Source organism: Gobio gobio, assembly GCF_949357685.1.
Source record: "Gobio gobio genome assembly, chromosome: 4".
NCBI classification, from domain to species: Eukaryota; Metazoa; Chordata; class Actinopteri; order Cypriniformes; family Gobionidae; genus Gobio; species Gobio gobio.
The window spans coordinates 58488647-58508522 of record NC_137100.1 but is presented as its reverse complement, the minus strand read 5'-3'; the positions used below and the strand labels follow the sequence as shown (position 1 = coordinate 58508522).

General features: G+C 40.0%; 1 protein-coding gene across 1 annotated transcript in view; it reads left to right on the top strand.

The window, feature by feature from the left end:
• scarf2 (scavenger receptor class F, member 2) overlaps positions 1-4869 on the top strand; it is a 59505-nt gene extending 54636 nt beyond the window's left edge. The window contains exon 11 of the mRNA XM_079814795.1: positions 591-4869. Within this exon, the coding sequence (XP_079670921.1) occupies positions 591-1690 (1100 nt within the window). The 3' untranslated portion in view covers positions 1691-4869. The remainder of the gene's footprint in view (positions 1-590) is intronic.
• The last annotated feature ends 15007 nt before the right edge of the window (positions 4870-19876 follow it).

Sequence of the window (19876 nt, the reverse complement as noted above, 5' to 3'; positions counted from 1 at the left end):
GTAGTCTATGCCATAGTTATATTCTCAAATAAATTTTCAGAGCAATCCCTGCAAAGTCTTTAGGTTAACTATAGAGGAGACTAGGATTAGTGTGTGTCGTACTCGCAAGACTCGCAACGGGGGTGTGGCATCGTGTCGGTCAGCCATCACGATGGACGATGATGATGGACGGCACAACCCTAATGCATATAAATAATACGAAACAAACACAGCAACAAAAGTGACAAAAAATGCTCCTGAAATTCAAATTATGGGGACAAATATTAACAAAAAAATTCTTATATATACATTTTACAGCCAAATTGCATGATGTTACATCATCAGTAATGCACAGACTGGAATTTGGAACAAAATGTCAATTTTAGAATCCAATTTTCTATCCAATTTTGTCATATTTTGCAGTCTGGTCAAACAATGACAAATGTCAACACAGAGGTTCCAGTTCATTAAATCACACAGGAGATGGCCAGTCAGTTGTTATTTTAAATTGCATAGACTTTTTGGGATGTTTGACAATGAGAACCAAGACATTACTACAGTCATAGAGATATATTTCTCTACCACTTACACTTTACATTTACCTTTTTCAGAGACTATGAACGAGAGCTGCGAGAAGCAAAGTTCTAGCGCTCCTCAAGAAACATCAACACCCAACGATGAGGACGCTGGAGAGTACACGTCCCTCAAAGACACGAGAGAAACAACAAAACCATATGCTAACGACGGGAGCGAGCAGCCTCTCCTGAAATCTTCAGACAGCGAGGGCTCCACCAGTGGTTCTGAGTCAACCATAGGAGCTGTTTACGCCCATGTCGCCCGCCTTTCCAAACACTCCAAAGAGGAGGAGGACATTGCCTCACCGGAGAAGGCGAAAGAGAAGACCAAACCTCGTCCTCCAGACCCGTCCACCAAACCGAAGGTGTCCTGGATCCACGGAACATCTGGAACCAACCCAACCGAGCAAAGCCAGACTCCATCACCACAAAAAGAGAAGAAGAAGAACAGCTCGGAAGGTTCTGGAAAGGCTGATGAGAAGCAGCGGTTTAAGGAGAAGTCGAGCAAGAACAGAGAAAAGCATCAGGACGGTAAGAGGGCAGATGGACCCGAATCCCCAAGCAAAAGCAAATCTAACAAAGCTTCAGATACCATAGAGCACCTCAACGGAACATTCCAGAATGCCCTGAAGAAGATTGGAAACTTCCACTCGGACAAGAAAACAAACGACACCAACAAAGATCCACCCAAGAGCCCAAAGATCATGCATCCGCACATGAACTCCGAGGCCGCCACGCTACTCGCGGCTCAGCTGAAGGAGAAGACCCAAAGCCTTAATCGGAACGAGGGGCTCACGGTGGGCATCAAGCCCAACGGTGTTTCAACACCTCAAGCCAACCGAGAGAAACCCACCCCTCCTCAAAAGACCAAGCGCTCTGCAACAGGGACCAACAAGCCCCTTCTCCCCACGTCCGGCAACCTCCAGAAGATGGTGGCTCCTATTTCAGACTCTTCTCCTGAAGCTAAAAGCCCAGAAAAACAAGGGCTTAATGGGACCAGAGCTGAAGGAGATGCCACGCCAAAGAAAACACCCATCAAAAAACCACCGAGGAAGAAAGGAAAGGAGGGAACACTGGAGACGGAAGGCAAAACCACTCCAAAGACGGCCATTATGCCACCTCAGACTGTCAAATAGATCCTCTTTGGTCACATTGGTGCGTCTGTTTTTTGAGAACGTAAACAGTTTTTCAACAGTATATAGGAATTGGATGGATTGTTCTTTAAACGGACGAGCTGCTTATAGGTTTTAATATTTGGAAGGATTGTGGTTCTCGTTAACTCTTTGAAGTCCTGGAATCGGAAACGACGTCGTGGCTTGTGTACAGTATTATAAAGGAAGAGTAAATGAATTTAATGTAATAAGCTCTTTTTTTTTTGTACGCTCTCAGTTTTACATATGCATTACCCAACTGCCAATGCTATCGGAATTGTCTGATCAGGAGGTTTTTGTATCTGAAATTTGTATTTAGCACTGTATGCATTGGTGTAAAGAATGAACCGAAGGTACTTTAAAAGGTACAGGAAGAATGATGCCATTATTCATTTTCACTCAGGCCATATGTATATTCAATACCTTGTAAATGATGTCATGAAGGAAACTGTCTGCTTGGTTTGTATGATGTCATTTGGGTCTATTATCAGTACATCACCTAGCATCATGCTTTTTAAGCTGAAAACGATAGTTATTGCTAATCCACAGTGAAATCTATCCTTGCTGCTGAATCTAAACACTCATTTCCCCTCCCCTTTTTCCATAAAGTACCCACAATCGGTAGTGCATTTCTTTCAGGCCAGATAAAAACTCTTTTTTTTCTTGTCTTTAAGGGTGTTTTCACACCTATAGATCGATTGTTTTGTTCTTCTTGGTCCGGTTCGCTTTTACAAGACAACCTTTCAAAGTGTACCAAAATGTGTACACGCAAGTCACATGCGAGTACAGCTGTCTTCTTATTGGTCAGGGTTTCCTCTGCGTCATCCATCAAGATGATTGACACGTTCGCTCCACGAGCTTATTGTGGCTTTATTTGTAACTGTCGAGACAAACACTGTACAAATGTAGGCCCGCTGTTAAATTGTATACTACATTCGTATTAATACCGCAGCAAATTCAAACAGTGCTTTTGTATAGCACATTTCCCATTATGAATTATAATACCAGTTGGTCCGTTGGGTCGGATTGCTTTCACACCTCAAGCAAACCGCCCCTCCGAGTTTGTTTGAAATCGGGGCGAGACCACCTTGTTCATAGCCTGGCTCCGCCCTCCTACGTACTTCCGCTCAATTTTCATTTTCCTTTAAAACGTTGTCTGTTTTTGCCGTATATATTCGCTGGTTTTCTCCGGCCACATTTTAACCAATCAGCGAACAGAGGGAGTGGTTGAGAACGTTGGCGTTGATGCCGTGCACTAGTTTGAGTTGTAGTTCAGTAATGGCGGCGGAGAAAGATGCGAGCAAAGCCATTCGGTCCGTAGTGGCAAAGCTGGCGAATATCCAGAAGTTAAAGCCGGCGCGAGAACAATCTTTGCTGAGTTTTGCCGGTGGCCATGATGTTGTGGCCCTCCTCCCCACGGGGTTCGGGAAAAGTTAGATTTTCCAGCTCTCTCCGTTAGTGGTGAAGGAGTTGGCTAAGGCGAACGCATGACATACGTCACAACCGAACGTTAGCGATTGTTAATGGCAGATCCAGACCGGCTCTGGGCAGATCCAATAGTTTTAAACTTCAACAGAGTTCCCGCCTTCAAGGAAGTTAACGCTTGTCAATGGAGAGTGGCCAGACTCTCTGTACAAATGAAATGTACGAGAGTCTGGTAGGACCAGGGTACCTCGTTCAGGCGGTCTCGGAGCGATTGTTTTGGTGCGGATCCGAGCGCGATTGCCGTGTTCACATATGCCTAAACAAACCGAACCAAGGGAGAAAACGCACCAGGTTCCGAAACGAACGCTCAGGTGTGAAAACACCACATGTATGCCGGCATTCAGGCTTTCTATATACTATTAAAGTCCTAAAAGTTCACAAAATATATGCAGATATACAACTTTTCTCCTCTGGGATCTTGTACGATAGGGAGTCTTTCCCAAACTTCTTGTTCAACCAACAACATTATAAAAAAAAAAAGAACATATTGGTGATGTTTGCATTGAAAATCAGCACTTAAATCATTGCTTTTCCAGTAATAATCTTATAAGTATCAGTAATGCGTTTTATGCCTTCTTGCTAATATCACATGCTTTTCTGTACATGACTGAACGTGTATGCAGCATAATAATAACTACGGCATTAATATAGTGCTCATTGCCATTTTATGAAAATGTTAATTTATAAATAATTATTTGTCCTACCAAAGACACATCATAACGCCTGAAAGATGCCAGTATAACACAACCTAAGTAAGATGAAAGGGGGTTATATTAATTATTAATGTTGCATTGCATCAACATTCTTTAATATTGGCTCATGACTACAGCTTAAGTTTATTTTTTTAAGTTTACTATCAGACACACCCCATAGCACTTGCAAATGTTTTTACGATGACACCAATAGAATCCAAAATAAGACTGGACGGTTGTTTTTGTTCGATCTGGGCCTGCAGCATTTTTGAGTTTGTAAGCAGGTTCACACAAAGCAGATTGTCGATTGTGGTGTACAGTAACTGCTATTCCCTTATATGGTACCTTATATTTTTCTACATGCTAAGATATTTTGTAATAATATTTTTACCTTCATTTGTAAGCTGTGCTTATACAACTTATATCTTTGCTTTTTATATTTGTGTGTATGTGTGTGTCAAATGAACTGGTTTTCAAATTTGATATATTTTATTTCTTTTTTTGAAGTGCAAGCATCAGGTACATTTGATTTTAAATATCTTTGCGTTAACTCTCAAAAGAACTTTTTCACATTTCTCTGTGGATGTTATTGTTTTTTATGAACGATAAACTGCATGATGCAGAGGTCGGTGAGAGATCGGTGAGAGATATCTATGCATGTTACCCCCATGTTCTGTTTGTACCGCCTTTCTTTACGTGGGACCTATGACAAAAAACAACTTTTCATGTTTTTGCACGATTCCAGAACATTTCCAACAGCAGTATATGACTTTCTGGGAGTATGAATAACAGATTTTTGGTTTTCTACTCTGACTTTGGCGTGAGCTTTTACAGAAGCTCAGCCTTAAAACCCGGAGCATTATCAGTAACACGCATTATGTTCATTCATTTTGTCCTGATTTTTGCCTTTCTATGTTGTTGATGTGTGGTTGTTCAGTTACCGTATTTGAAATAAAAGCAAACCTGTAGCTCATGATTTGAAAGGGTACAGATATCAAATGGCTCTCCCTTCATTAGATCTATCGATATAGCAACTTTAGCAAATTAAGCCTTTAGGCTCTATCATGCACGCGGCGCAATGCAACCAGCCTTGTTGCAAGGCAAGTGTTTTTTGCTAGTCAGCCTGCCCAGTTATCATTTTCATGTCCAGCGCCACGTTGTTTAAATAGCAAATGCACTCGCGCCCATCTGTTCGCCCATGGGCGTGCTGGTCTGAAAACGAGGTGTGTTCAGGCGCATTGTTGGCGCGTTGCTATTTTAAGGAAACTGAAAACGGCTGCACCATTGACCAACAAAAACCCGGTCTAAAGTCAATTGCGCAGTATTTTTTTGTGTTATTTAAAGAGCGTGTTGCACCTAAAGGTGGGTGCAGAACGTACACTCTGCTTGTTACACAAAACGCGCAGCAGCACACACATTTTTAAATATTAAAAATAAAAGGATTCCTATCTGGAGAAGTGTTCAGTCTTTCCACTTGCACCGCCATGTAAATAGCGAATCCGCCATGGTGCGAGCGCAACTGGCTTTTAAAGGGAATGGGAGATGAGACGCTAATTGGTTTATTGCACATTACGCCCAAAACACACCCATGACTCATTAAAGGTCCTGTTCTTCGTGATCCCATTTTTCAAACTTTAGTTAGTGTGTAATGTTGCTGTTAGAGCATTTATAATACCTGTAAAATTATAAAGCTCAAAGTTCAATGCCAAGCGAGATATTTTATTTAACAGAAGTTCCCTTTCAAAGCCTACAGCGAATGGCTGGTTAGGACTACATCCTGGTATTTCCTGCTTTAATTACGTCAGTAGAGCAGTATGTCGACTAACTTCTGCCCACAAGAACACGCGAAAAAGGGGGCGTGGTCTTGTTGCTCCCGCGTGGAGAATAGGAAGTGTTGCGTTCGGTTGCGTTCGTATAGTTTGTTTGTTGCCATGTCATCGAGACGCTGTTATTTTCATCCCGGAGTCAAGTCACCTTTGTTTGGCTTTCCCAGGGACGCTGCACTTAGAGATCATTGAGCGCATGCATCCCCGTTATGGTGAGAGGCGTGACCTTTCCGGTAATGTGCGCTCTGCGTGCGCTAAGCTGCTGTCGAATCACAACACGGGAACCGCTGGCACAATCAGAACTCGTTACGTATTTCTGAAGGAGGGACTTCATAGAACAGGGAAATCTTTCAGGCCGTTTTGAGGACAGTGAAAACAGCAGTATACAGATAAGTAAATTGTGTGAAAAATACTGTGTTTTTTTACACGCGAAACATGAACACGTTATATTGCACACTGTTAACACAATCAAAGCTTCAAAAAAACACGAAAAACGGGACCTTTAAGAGAATAGGTACAACCCTTTTGGATCATGCGCCTGGCGTATTTTCCCACATTTTTTCCATCATTAAACTAGCAAAAGTGGATTCGGACACACCCTAAGTGCTGCACCTGCGCCATGGGCTTCAGACCATGTGCTCAGATCGTTAAAATGGGGCCCTAATAGTATTTAATAAATGTATGCATTTTCTCAAAATAAACATTTGTGCCAATTAGGATTCAAAATGTTTAAAGTAAAATCCAGGAAAAATGTCCACTAAATTAACACAATATATTATAATTGAGAAATGTAATTTAATAATGTTATGTATATACTCAAATATAAGAATGCAATATTTACCTACATTACAAAATAATTTAAAGCATGTAAAACAGGGGTCTCAAACTCGCGGCCCGCATGATGATATTTTGTGGCCCCCTTCTTGACATCAAAGTTTAGTGTTAGTGCGGCCCGCGCGTTGCTCTGAAAAGCACCTTTTTGCTGAGTCGTTGCGTGTGCAGCGCTTGACGTGCTTGCTGCCTCCTTTGTGTGTGTGAGAGAGAGAGAGAGAGAGAGAGAGAGAGAGAGAGAGAGAGAGAGAGAGAGAGAGAGAGAGAGAGAGATTTGGCTCGCCCCTCCCTCGTGCAGTATAATTGGTTGACACCGCGTGATTGACAGGAACAGACGAACGAAGCTGATCAGACAGTTGAAACGAATGTGGTCTAACAGCGCTCGTCAATGTCAAAATGATTGAGATGGCCAATCAAATCAAAGTAGGCGGGGTTTATGTTCTCTTTTGGCTCGTGCACAGTCTTCACACACAGAGGAGCGCGTCAATCTATCGCTTAATGCCGTTGCTGAGAGAGACTCTATTCTTTCCGGTGAAATCACAAAACAAAATGCAAACGTGTCCATATTCTTATTATACAATCATTGATGAACATCTTTGATTTTAATGAAGAAAAACTTAATGAGAGCGGATTAGAACCCAGAACCTTTGACACGGTTGACAAAAATTCTACCACCAGACCACTAGAGAATTCAAAAATCTATTGCGGATCTATGTATTTATTCACTCTTGCGAAGAATATCGGGACTAATAATATATTTGACGCAAATTAATGCTAATATTGTTTACAAATAGTCCCAAAAAGATTATTTTCCAAATAGAATTATACCTAGAATTTCGCTCACTGTTCTGTTTGACCTGATTACGGCCTTGCTGTGAATTAGTCTATTATTTAAAATAAAATTAAAATCATTCATTATTTCATATTACACAATGTAATTTCTATAGGCTATATTTAGTTCAAATTCAGAGGAACAGTTCATGTTCAGAAGAAACAATCATGTTGAAGAACTGTTAATAATAAAGATTGAGAAGATTGGATCAGTTGTGCTACTTTTTTTGGGAATACTTGAAACACTTTTTATGTGTAATACTTGATGCGACCCAGCCTGACCCAGAGTCTACCTCCAGCGGCCCCTTGGTAAAATGAGTTTGAGACTCCTTATGTAAAATATGCAAGGACTTCCTGAATAGCTGAGCCAGTGTTTTAAACTGATTCACTGAATCTGACATCATATGTTGAAATGAATCAAACTTTTTAAATGGACGAAATCAATGAATGAATCAAACTCAGCATTATCTGTATTATTTTCATTTTCAAGCAGGCGCTAAACTTGCCTTCTGCATCACAACGGCTTATGAACTTGGAGGACAAATTATGGAAAGATAAAAAGCACATCATCTTGATTTTCAATTTCCACCTACCATGTTGGTTCATTTTTATGTGGCCAATAAAATAACACTGTTCAATATGTTGCCCAGGAAATAAAATAATTATCATTTAGAGATAATGAAGATCTCATAAAGATCTCATGTTCTACAAGTGTGAGAATGATTCATTTAGTCTATAAATGACACTCTACCTTCTCTATTTTTTTCCTTCCTCCTATCCATTTTCCCGTACAGTAAATGATATTTTACAGTTTCCGCTGACTCCTGGCTGCCTCTGTGCTCTGAGCAGGGGATCATGGGGAGGTTTTTTCGTCGCGGTAGCTGTTGCAGCGGTGGTCATATGCTCATCAAACTCTAAAGGGCCCAGAGGACTGAACTGGCGAGCTCCTCCACTGGCACAACAGCCCCTTTCATAAAGGAACAGTTGGAAGTCTGTGCGCGGGGGCCCTGGAGTTAAAGCATCATGCGCTGCGTATTTGCACTCGATTTTCTCAATCTTTTTTTAAAGAGAGAGAGAGAGAGGAGAGCAGGGCTTGAAGAAAGCAAAGCCAAGATTTCGTGGGCAAAAGGCAACACAGACGAGGAAGATCATGTGATCTGTAATTGAAACCAGAGATGTGTAAGCACCCAGACACACACGTGTGCACATTTCCCAAGTCATGCCACTGCTGACATGGAGCTTCTTTTAAACGTTCAATTACATACAAACTTTTGTTTCTGTATCTATATGGCCTAAAAAAGAGCCTTCAGTTAGAGCAGTTAAGGGGGGAATTTTTTTTTTTTTTGTGAATCTCACAATACAAAAAAAACAAGAAATCATACATTTTAAATATAAGGAAAAGAAAAAAAGACAAAAAATCGCAAATTATATTAGTAAATTATAATATAAATAAAATGAAGACCATAGACCATTTTGTCCAAAAATTGGAAATTATAAATTTCAAATATAAGAAAAAAAAAAACTAAATATATTTTTAAAACTATATCTATAAATTATAAGCAAGTAAAAAAAAAAGTATTTTGTTAAAAAATGAGAAATTGTAAATTTCAAATATTAGGAAACAACTAATTACATTTCTCAAAATATATTAATGATGGAGGGGATGTGGATGGGGATGGATGAAATGATGGATGGGAAGGGATGGATGGATGGATAAAAGGATGGATGGATGGATAAAACGGTGGATGGGATGGGATGGGATGGATGGATAAAACGATGGATGGATAAAACGATGGGATGGGATGGATAAAACGATACATGGATGGATGGATAAAACGATACATGGATGGATAAAACGATGCATGGATGGATAAAACGATGGATGGATAAAACGATGGGATGGGATGGATAAAACGATACATGGATGGATGGATAAAACGATACATGGATGGATAAAACGATGCATGGATGGATAAAACGATGCATGGATGGATGGATGGATGGATGGATAAAATGATACATGGATGGATGGATGGATAAAATGATACATGGATGGATAAAATGATACATGGATGGATGGATGGATAAAACGATACATGGATGGATGGATGGATAAAACGATACATGGATGGATGGATAAAACGATACATGGATGGATGGATAAAACGATACATGGATGGATAAAACGATACATGGACAGATGGATGGATAAAACGATACATGGATGGATGGATAAAACGATACATGGATGGATGGATGGATGGATGGATGGATGGATGGATGGATGGATGGATGGATAAAACGATACATGGATGGATGGATAAAACGATACATGGATGGATGGATAAAACGATACATGGATGGATGGATGGATGGAATTCTACTTAAAATAAACCATCAAGCATTTTCTCTAAAAACTGAGAAATTAACTTTCATAGGCCATATATGAAAAAAAATTATATATAAATTATATTTCTCAAATTATATTAATACATTCTAAACAAGTTAAATAAATAAATAAATACATGCATACATAAATAAAGTGATTATGTGAAATTCTGCTTAAAATAAACTGAAGACCATCAAGCATTATCTCCAAAAAAGTAAAGGAATGCAATACTAAATTAAAAGTGAGGATAATACATTTTAAGAAGAAGAATTAATAAATTAGCCTATGTTATTCAAATTATATTTAAATATTATATTTTAAATATATAAATTATAATCAAATAAATGTATAATAAATACACCCCTCCCCCCCTTCTCTTTTTAAGGGTATAATTTTAATTATTCTCAATAGTGATTCTGATTATATTCTCATGAAAATTAAATATATTGATTTTTATTTCAAATCAGCACTGAATTAAAACTGCCATTACATATAAACATTTAACAATTGTTTTCTACATTTCAGTAATGAGAATCAACACATCCCAGTTCACACATCATCGAGTCTTCACACTGCAACTGAAACATCACAGCCCTGGAAAAGTCATTTACGCTTCTTCCAGGAAAGAAAGTGTATTCCTGAAAGTATTCTCAAAACAAGCATTTCAGAAGCTACTGTGGCTCCTGCTTACAAATAACTCTGAAGGCGATATGACAAATCAAGTGGTGAACTAAACATACCTCTCAAAAGTGGCAGGTCCTTAGAAACAGCAGGACCTTCAGAGCCACTGAACATCAGCCAATGGACCCACAGCTGCACGCCTGGTTCAGAACTCAGCGGTTGTCATGGCAACAGGGACAGATTGCATCCACATCTGGTAGCGATTTCAGCTCTTGTGAAAGAAAAAAAAAAGGGGGAGAAATTTATGAGTTAAGGCAGAAAAAGACAAATATTTTCTGCAATGCAAAGCAGAATAAAGCAGAGGGTTGAGTTACACATGAAAGAGGCTGAGAAATGCGTTTTGTTTGTTTGTTTGTTTGTTTCCCCCCCCAAACAGAATGGAAACAATCTTTCATACTTCTGTACGTTTTGAGAAATAAATGGAGCCGTGCTGATACTCTGGAAAGCTGACACGCTGAGCTTCTCTCCCTGTTTAAGCAGCTTTTCATAGGAAGCAGACTATTCGGCGAGCGACAGACTCCAGAGTAAATGATTCTATAATAAAGGCTGACAACAACATAACTTTGACATAAATCATACACTTACATTCTAGGTGGGAAAGCAAACTTTCTTTCTGTGTCAGGGTTTCTCAAAACAGGTTGCACACCTTTTTTTTTTTTTTCTTCTAAACAATTCTAAATTTATGTTACAAAAAAGCAGAGTGATAGGCTAGAATTAAATGGTAATGCAAACCTTTGATTACCATATTCATATACACTGATCAAGCATAACAGGTGAAGTGAATAACACTGATTATCTCTTCATCACGGCACCTGTAGGTGGGATATATTAGGCAGCAAGTGAACATTTTGTCCTCAAAGTTGATTTGTTAGAAGCAGGAAAAATGGGCAAGCGTAAGGATTTGAGCCTGACAAGGGCCAAATTGTGATGGCTAGACGACTGGGTCAGAGCATCTCCAAAACTGCAGCGCTTGTGGGGTGTTCCCAGTCTGCAGTGGTCAGTATCTATCAAAAGTGGTCCAAGGAAGGAACAGTGGTGAACCGGCGACAAGGTCATGGGCGGCCAAGGCTCATTGATGCTCGTGGAGCGAAGGCTGGCCCGTGTGGTTCGATCAATCAGACGAGCTACTGTAGCTCAAATTGCTCAAGAAGGTAATTCTGGTTCTGATAGAAAGGTGTCAGAATACACAGTGCATCACAGTTTATTGCGAATGGGACTGCATAGCCGCAGATCAGTCAGGGAGCCCATGCTGACCCCGGTCCACCACCGAAGCGCCAACAGTGGGCACGTGAGCATCCGAACTGGACCACGGAGCAATGGAGGAAGGTGGCCTGGTCTGATGAATCACGTTTTCTTTTACATCACGTGGATGGCCGGGTGCGGGTGCGGGTGCGGGTGCGTGTGCGTCGCTTACCTGGGTAACACACGGCACCAGGATGCACTTTGGGAAGAAAGCAAGCCGGCTGTGGCAGTGTGATGCTTTGGGCAATGTTGTGCTGGGAAACCTTGGGTCCTGTCATCCATGTGGATGGTACTGTGACACGTACAACCTACCTAAGCATTGTTGCAGACCATGTACACCCCTTCATGGAAACGGTATTTCCTGGTGGCTGTTGCCTCTTTCAGCGGGATAATACGCCCTGCCACAAAACAAAAATGGTTCAGGAATGGTTTGAGGAGCACAACAACGAGTTTGAGGTGTTGACTTGGCCTCCAAATTCCCCAGATTTCAATCCAATCAGGCATCCGTGGGATGCGCTGAACAAACAAGTCCGATCCATGGAGGCCCAACCTCGAAACTTACAGAACTTAAAGGATCTGCAGCTAACATCTTGGTTCCAGATACCACAGCACACCTTCAGGGGTCTAGTGGAGTCCACCTCGACGGGCCAGGGCTGTGTTGGCAGCAAAAGTGGGACCAACACAATATTAGGAATAGGTCATAATGTTATGCTTGATTGGTATGTATCATCACATGTACACATTATTCCAGGACAATGATTCTATTGATTCTGAACGATTCTAAGAACGTTAAGGAATGGTTCCAGTTATATTTCCACTAACAAAATTACATTCCAAAGAACTCTGTTATCAGCCCCACAGTGGAAAATGAAACCTATCCGTACGGCATAGAATGGAACGGTTGAGCAATGAGAACGGTTTGGCCCGTCGGTGTAAAAGTGGCTATAGTGCTCAAAAACCTTTGGACAAAAAGTGTTTGGGCACCTTAGCTGTGCTTACAAACATCTCAATGTCAATGCATTAGATAACAAAATATTAAAGCAAGTGTCAATGAAAAGAGAAAATTGTGTCATCATTTACTCATCCTCATGCTGTTCCAAACCGGATGGGCGATATAGCGGTAGACATGATTAACCAGAAATTTGTCAACCAATAGAGATTTTGTACCATCGTGGTTACGCTCATGTGACATTGCTGTGCTGCACGGTCACAATTGCTTATCGCTTGCATTGCATTTTTAAGCATTGCTGTTAAAAACAACTGATTTTAAACTCTTGAAGCGCAATTAGCAGCGAACCCTAACCCTAACTAATTTCAGTGTATACGCGCTCTCTAAGAGACTCGCACCTTGAAGCCTTGAGAACTAAACTGAGTGCTTTTTGCCGCCTAATTAAGCTTGAACGGTTAAATGCACATGCCTATGTCAAAGTGAGCATGTATTTGCAAGTAAACCGAGTCATTTATCTCTTAAAGGAACATGCCACTTTTTTGGAAAATAGGTTCATTTTCCAACTCCCCTCAAGTTAAACAGTTGAATTTTACCGTTTTTGAATACATTCAGCCGATCTCCGGGTCTGGCGGTAGCATAGCTTAGCATAGATCATTGAATCTGATTAGACCGTTAGCATCTCGCTCAAAAAATGACCAAAGAGTTTCAATATTTTTCCCATTTAAAACTTGACTCTTCTGTAGTTACATTGTGTACTAATCCAGTGTAATAATCAAGGAACTTTGTGCCGTACCATGAGTGCAGCCGTGCAATGATATTACACAGCGCCTGAAAACAGGCTAACTTCCGTCAACATAAACAACGTGACAACCTGCTTGCACAGCGAGCGTGCTGGGGACTATTTTCAGGTGCTGTGTAATATCGTTGCGCCATTGCACCCATGGTACGGCAGCAAAGATCCTTGATTGTTATAGATGCTAACGGTCTAATCAGATTCAATGATTTATGCTAAGCTATGCTAAAAGTGCTACCGTCAGACCCGGAGATCGGCTGAATGGATTCAAAAACGGTAAAACTCAACTGTTTAACTCCAGGGGAGTTGGAAAATGAGCCTATTTTCAAAAAAGTGGAGTGTTCCTTTAAGTGAATGTAAACAGTTGAGAAAGAAAAAGCTGAGCATATTGGGCAAGAAAAAAAGAGAAATTATCTCACTGCTCTTGACTGAATCACTTTTATAACTTTAAAGGGTTAGTTCACCCTAAAATGAAAATTCTGTCATTAATTACTCACCCTCATGTCGTTCGACACCCGTAAGACCTCCGTTCATCTTCAGAACACAAATGAAGATATTTTAGTTGAAAGCTGATGGCTGAGAAAGGCTTCAGATAGGCCTCCATTGGCATTCAGTACATTTACACTCCCAAGACCCATAAAAGGCACTTAAAACGTCGTTACAAAGTCCATCTCACCACAGTGGCTCTACAAAAATTTTACGAAAATAATTTTACAAAAATCGTCCTCGCAAAATCTCTGGCCCACAGCGGAGGCGCCATACACAGCGCGAGATTAAGCAGAAGGGGGGTAAGCGTGAGCGTATCCGGGCTAGCCAGCCTAGCCCCACAATAAACTGGATTACATTCGATTACTGCTGTTGTGTCTTTGTTTGCGCTGTGTACTCACTGCACGTCACTGACGCTTTTCATATGATAGGAAAATATCTAAAAATAATGCTATAATCAACACTTACTCGTAACTCGATCATCTCGACAGCTGTAATGGTACATTGCATGTGTTACAAAATTGGTAGAATAAGGAGGAAGACGGACTCGGCGTGACTGAGACTCGTGACTGAGTTTATTCAGAACTCTCAGATACAAACACAATAAACTCGTGCTCACAGCGCTCTCACAAATCAGTAGTTACAATATAACTTTGTCATCAATCGCTCCGTCTCTGGTTCGTGATGTCCGGTTCGCGAACGAATCATTCTTTTGAACCGGTACTTTTAAGTGAACCGAACCAGTTCACCAAATCGCTCTAAACGGTTCTAATTCTAAACTCATTCAAATGCAAAGATGTCAGCCAATCACAACAGTCTCACAGCAGACGCCTCTTGAAACAGGGCATTCAGCCAGAGGGCAAACATCAGTATGGAAAAAATGCCTTTTATTTCTAAATTATGACATTTTATGATGTAAAAATCATACTAACAATATAAGTACACCTCAGGAAACATTATAAAATAATAGAAAAATGCCATGCCATGGGACCTTTAAAACATCTTATTCTATGTTCCACAGAAAGTCAAAAAGTTAGTTAGGTTAGACAGAATAAAAAATTTTGGGTGACCTATCCCATTAATTTTAAAGAAAGAAACAAAACACAAAAAACAAGTTATACATGATAAAATAATACATACACTTCCATTTGAAAAAAAAAAAAAAAACTATAAGTATATTTGGCTATATTATTATCAATACTGTATTCAGCAAGGATGTATTCAATTGATTAAAAGCTTTGAATCATAGGAATAAATTACATTTTAAAATATATTAAAATAGAATACAGTTATTTTAAACTATGTATGGATTGTATGGATGGATGGATTGTATGGAATGGATGGATGGATTGTATGGAATGGATAGATGGATGGATTGTATGGAATGGACAGATGGTAAATGGTAAATGGACTGCATTTATATAACGCTTTTAACAGACCTAAGGCCATCCAAAGCGCTTTACATTTTTGCCTCACATTCACCCATTCACACACTCATTCATACACCGACGGCGGTGTCAGCCATGCAAGGCGCCATCCAGCTCGTCGGGAGCAGCTGGGGTTAGGTGTCTTGCTCATGGACACCTCGGCACTTGGTCAGGTGGAACCGGGGATCGAACCACCAACCTTCTGGTTTGTAGACAACCTACATGAACCACTGAGCCACTGCCGCCCCACAAGATTGTATGGAATGGATGGATGGATGGATGGATGGATTGATTGTATGGAATGGATGGATTGTATGGAATGGATGGATGGATTGTATGAAATGGATGGATGGATTGTATGGAATGATTGTATGGAATGTATGGATGGATGGATTGTATGGGGTGGATGGATGGATTGTATGAGGTGGATGGATCGATGGATGGATTGGATGGATGGACTGTATGGAATGGATAGATTGTATGGAATGGATGGATGGATGGATTGTATGGAATGGATGGATGGATTGTATGGAATGGATGGACGGATGGATTGTATGGAATGGATGGATGGATGGATCTTTTTTTTGTATTCTATACTTTTTTGGGGTCACTGTATGTCTCTGATCTCTATGAAATACTCTAGCATCAGCTTTTGCCATTGTGTTTTTGTCCGTTTTGCTTCATGAGAGGTCCATAAATCCCAGCATACGTGTCTGTGCCATGTGTGGGTTATTACTGGAAAGACGCTTGGCGCGTGTCGCTGCTTCTAACCGCTGGATGCTGAGCTCAGCTCTTCACCACTGAGCTGCAGCGCTGAGATCATGTGTGTGTATAATATATTATTACAGGCTAAATCTGCTGGACTCACACGGTGATATACGTCTGACTGATCTGAGGTGATAACAGGGGCAGTTCATCATTCCGTTAATGAGACATAGAGCTAAAAATAAATGATTTACTGCACTCAGTTTATTCACTGCTCATCAGTCAGTTGATGATTAGTGAATTCGAATTCATTGTGCTCAATTGCAGGCAAAAAAAAAAAGATTTATCATTTAAATTGTTTAAATGATTATGTTTAAAGTCAATGTCAAATACATTGATTCCTAAACTAAAAAATAGTTATTCTATGCTGATGTGGAGAGATTATACTTCTCTACATAAGCAACCGGATACCTGGAGATCTAGTGAAGCTGTGTGAAAAAATCACATGGACTCACACTGAAGGAGAGCCTGTGTCATATCTAGAAACCAGAATACCACAGGCCCGGTTTACACCTATTTTAAAGGGATAGTTCACCCAAAAATGTAAATTCGGTCATCTTTTACACACCCTCAAGTTGTTTCAAACCTGTATGAGCTTCTTTCTTCTGCCAAGCACAAAAGATGATATTTTGAAGAATGTCTGTAACCAAACAGTTGACGGCACCCATTGACTTCCATAGTATCTTTTCTTTTTACCATACTATGGGAGGCAATGTGGCCCATCAACTGTTTGGTTACAGACATTCTTCAAAATATCTTCTTTTGTGCTTAGCAGAAGAAATCCACGTTTGGAACAACTTGAGGGCAAGTAAATGATGACCAAATTTTTGATGACACCCTTGGTCGACATATACAGGTGTATATACATATGTAATACAACCCCAAATCAGAAAAAGTTGGGACAGTATGGAAAACGCAAAAAAAAAAAAAAAAAAAAAGTGATTTCTAAATTTACTTTGACTTGTATTTCATTGCAGACAATATGAACACAAAATATTTCATGTTTTGTCTGGTCAACTTCATGTCATTTGTAAATATGCATTCTTTCCTGTCATTCAGACCTGCAACACATTTAAAAAAAGTTGGGACAGTAAAGCATTTACCACTTTGTAATGTTGCCATTCCTTTTCACAACACTTAAAAGACATTTAGGGACTGAAGACACCAAGTGATGAAGTGTTTCAGGTGTAATTTTGTCCCATTCTTCCTGCAAACAAGTCTTAAGGTGGGTAACAGTACAGGGTCTTCGTTGTCGCATTTTGCGCTTCAAAATGCGCCACACATTCTCTATTGGAGACAGGTGGGGACTGCAGGCAGGCCAGTCAAGTACTCGTACCCTCTTCCTCCACAGCCAGGACTTTGTAATGTGTGCAGAATGTGGTTTTGCATTGTCCTGTTGAAAAATACATGGACGTCCCTGGAAAAGAGGTCTTCTTGAAGGCAGCATATAATGCTCCAAAATCTCTATGTACTTTTCAGCATTAATGGTGCCTTCACAGAAGTGCAAGTTACCTTTGCCAAGGGCACTGACACAACCCCATACCATGACAGACCCTGGCTTTTGGACTTGTTGCTGGTAACAGTCTGGATTATCCTTTTCTTCTTTTGTCCGTAGCACATGGCGTCCATTCCTCCTAAAAAATACCTGAAATACTGATTCATCTGACCACAGTACACGTTTCCACTGTGATGGTCCATCCCAGATGCCTCAGAGCCCAGAGAAGTCGACGGCGCTTCTGGACACTGTTAACATAGGGCTTCCTTTTGGCACAGTACAGTTTTAACTGGAATGTGTTGATGTAACTACGTATTGTGGTACTTGACAAAGGTTTGCCAAAGTAGTCCTGAGCCCATGTGGTGATATCGCTTATAGATGAATGACGATTCTTGATGCAGTGCCGCCTGAGGGATCGGAGATCACGGTTGTTCAGCTTAGGCTTGCGCCCTTGTCCTTTATGCACTGAAATTCCTCCAGATTCCTTGAATCTTTTAATTATGTTATGCACTGTTGAATGTGAAATATCCAAATCTCTTCCTATCTTTCTTTGAGGAACATTGTTTTTAAACATTTCAATAATTTTCTCACGTATTTGTTGGCAAACTGGCGATCCTCGGCCCATCTTTGCTCCTAAAGGATTAGACCTTTCTTGGATGCTGCTTTTGTACCAAATCATAATTACAATCACCTGTTGACATCACCTGTTTCAAATCACATCATTATTTAACCATTTTACCTCATTACTAGCCCTAAATTGCTCCTGTCCCAACTTTTTTTGAAATGTGTTGCAGGTCTGAATGACAGGAAAGGATGCATATTTACAAATGACATGAAGTTGACCAGACAAAACATGAAATATTTTGTGTTCATATTGTCTGCAATGAAATACAAGTCAAAGTAAATTTGGAAATCACTTCTTTTTTTTTATTTATTTGCGTTTTCCATACTGTCCCAACTTTTTCTGATTTGGGGTTGTAGGTAAATACGGTTTCAGCTTAAAATATTAAACTTTGTGAGATGAAGACCAAAGTTTGGTTTGAAGACAAAAAACGTATCAAGCACAATGTTCTCTCACCATTCCAGATTTCTAACACACTCTCAGCATTCGGCTGGTCTTGCGACAGTCAGATCAGAAACAAAAGCTGCTGCTCTCCGTATGTTTTTCTATCGTCTTTGGTCACGTTCATATGTAAATTGCGTGAGCCTATGTTGCCTTCACGTGCTATCGGAATTATCGTAAATACTAGTTTCCTAGTTATAAAATTAGACATGAACGCCTTCTCAAGTCAACAACTTCAGACGTGGGAAGTAGGACGTTTTCGATAGCACGTTAAGGCAGCATTATTTCTTCAATTAGATTGAAAGATCTGAAAAAAGCCCATATATTTTACTGCCCATTGACAGAGACTTGAGGGCTTTTTCTGAAGTGGGCTAGTAAAGAACCACCTAGAAATCAACCAGAAAAATAAAAAGATCAGTCGGTAAGATTTTGCAAAAAGAAAAAAAATCCTTTAACACAATTTTTGTATTGTGACATTTTAAATGAACACTTTTATTCACCAAGGATGCATTCAATTGATCACAAGTGCCGGTAAAGACATCTAGTGTTGCAAAACATTTCTATTTCAAATAAATTCTATTTGTTTGAACTTTCTGTTCATCAAAAGAAAAGAAAAAACCTTGAACAAACATTGATTGCCAGTGCCTAGCAAAGCCGTAACTTTTTTTTTTTTTTACATTTTTAAAGTAGATGTTTATCTTTTATAAAAGCACACTACAAAACATAAGAATACTTCACACAAGTGTTTGAGTTATATTTTATAATGTTATGACTAGGTTCTCATTAGGACTGGAAGCCATAAAGTAGTGTAAAATTTCAGTAATATAGATATGTCTCTAGATATGTCTTTTTTTCATCTTTCATCTCGCTCTCATCTTCATGCTCGGCCATTTTTTAAAAAGCCAAAGCCCCTCTGAAGAAATTAAAGTTTCCCATTAGTAAGACAGATGGGTCAGCAAACAGTTGTCTGCACTTCTCTTTTTTCCTCTTTGTCAGCATATTTTTGCGTCAAGTTTATTTGAGGATCTGCCTCTAACGCAAAACTTTTCTGCTTTTTTCCCCTTTTCTTTCTCTCCCTCCCCCTTTCCCTCTTTTTCCCTCCTGCTCTCCTTCTTTGCTTGCTTCCTTCTGTCACTCTCCCCCTCTTTTCCCTCTCTGTTTCTCTGAGAGGAGGAAGTAGTATGGTTTATTCAGGGCTCAGGTTTCAGAGCAGTGT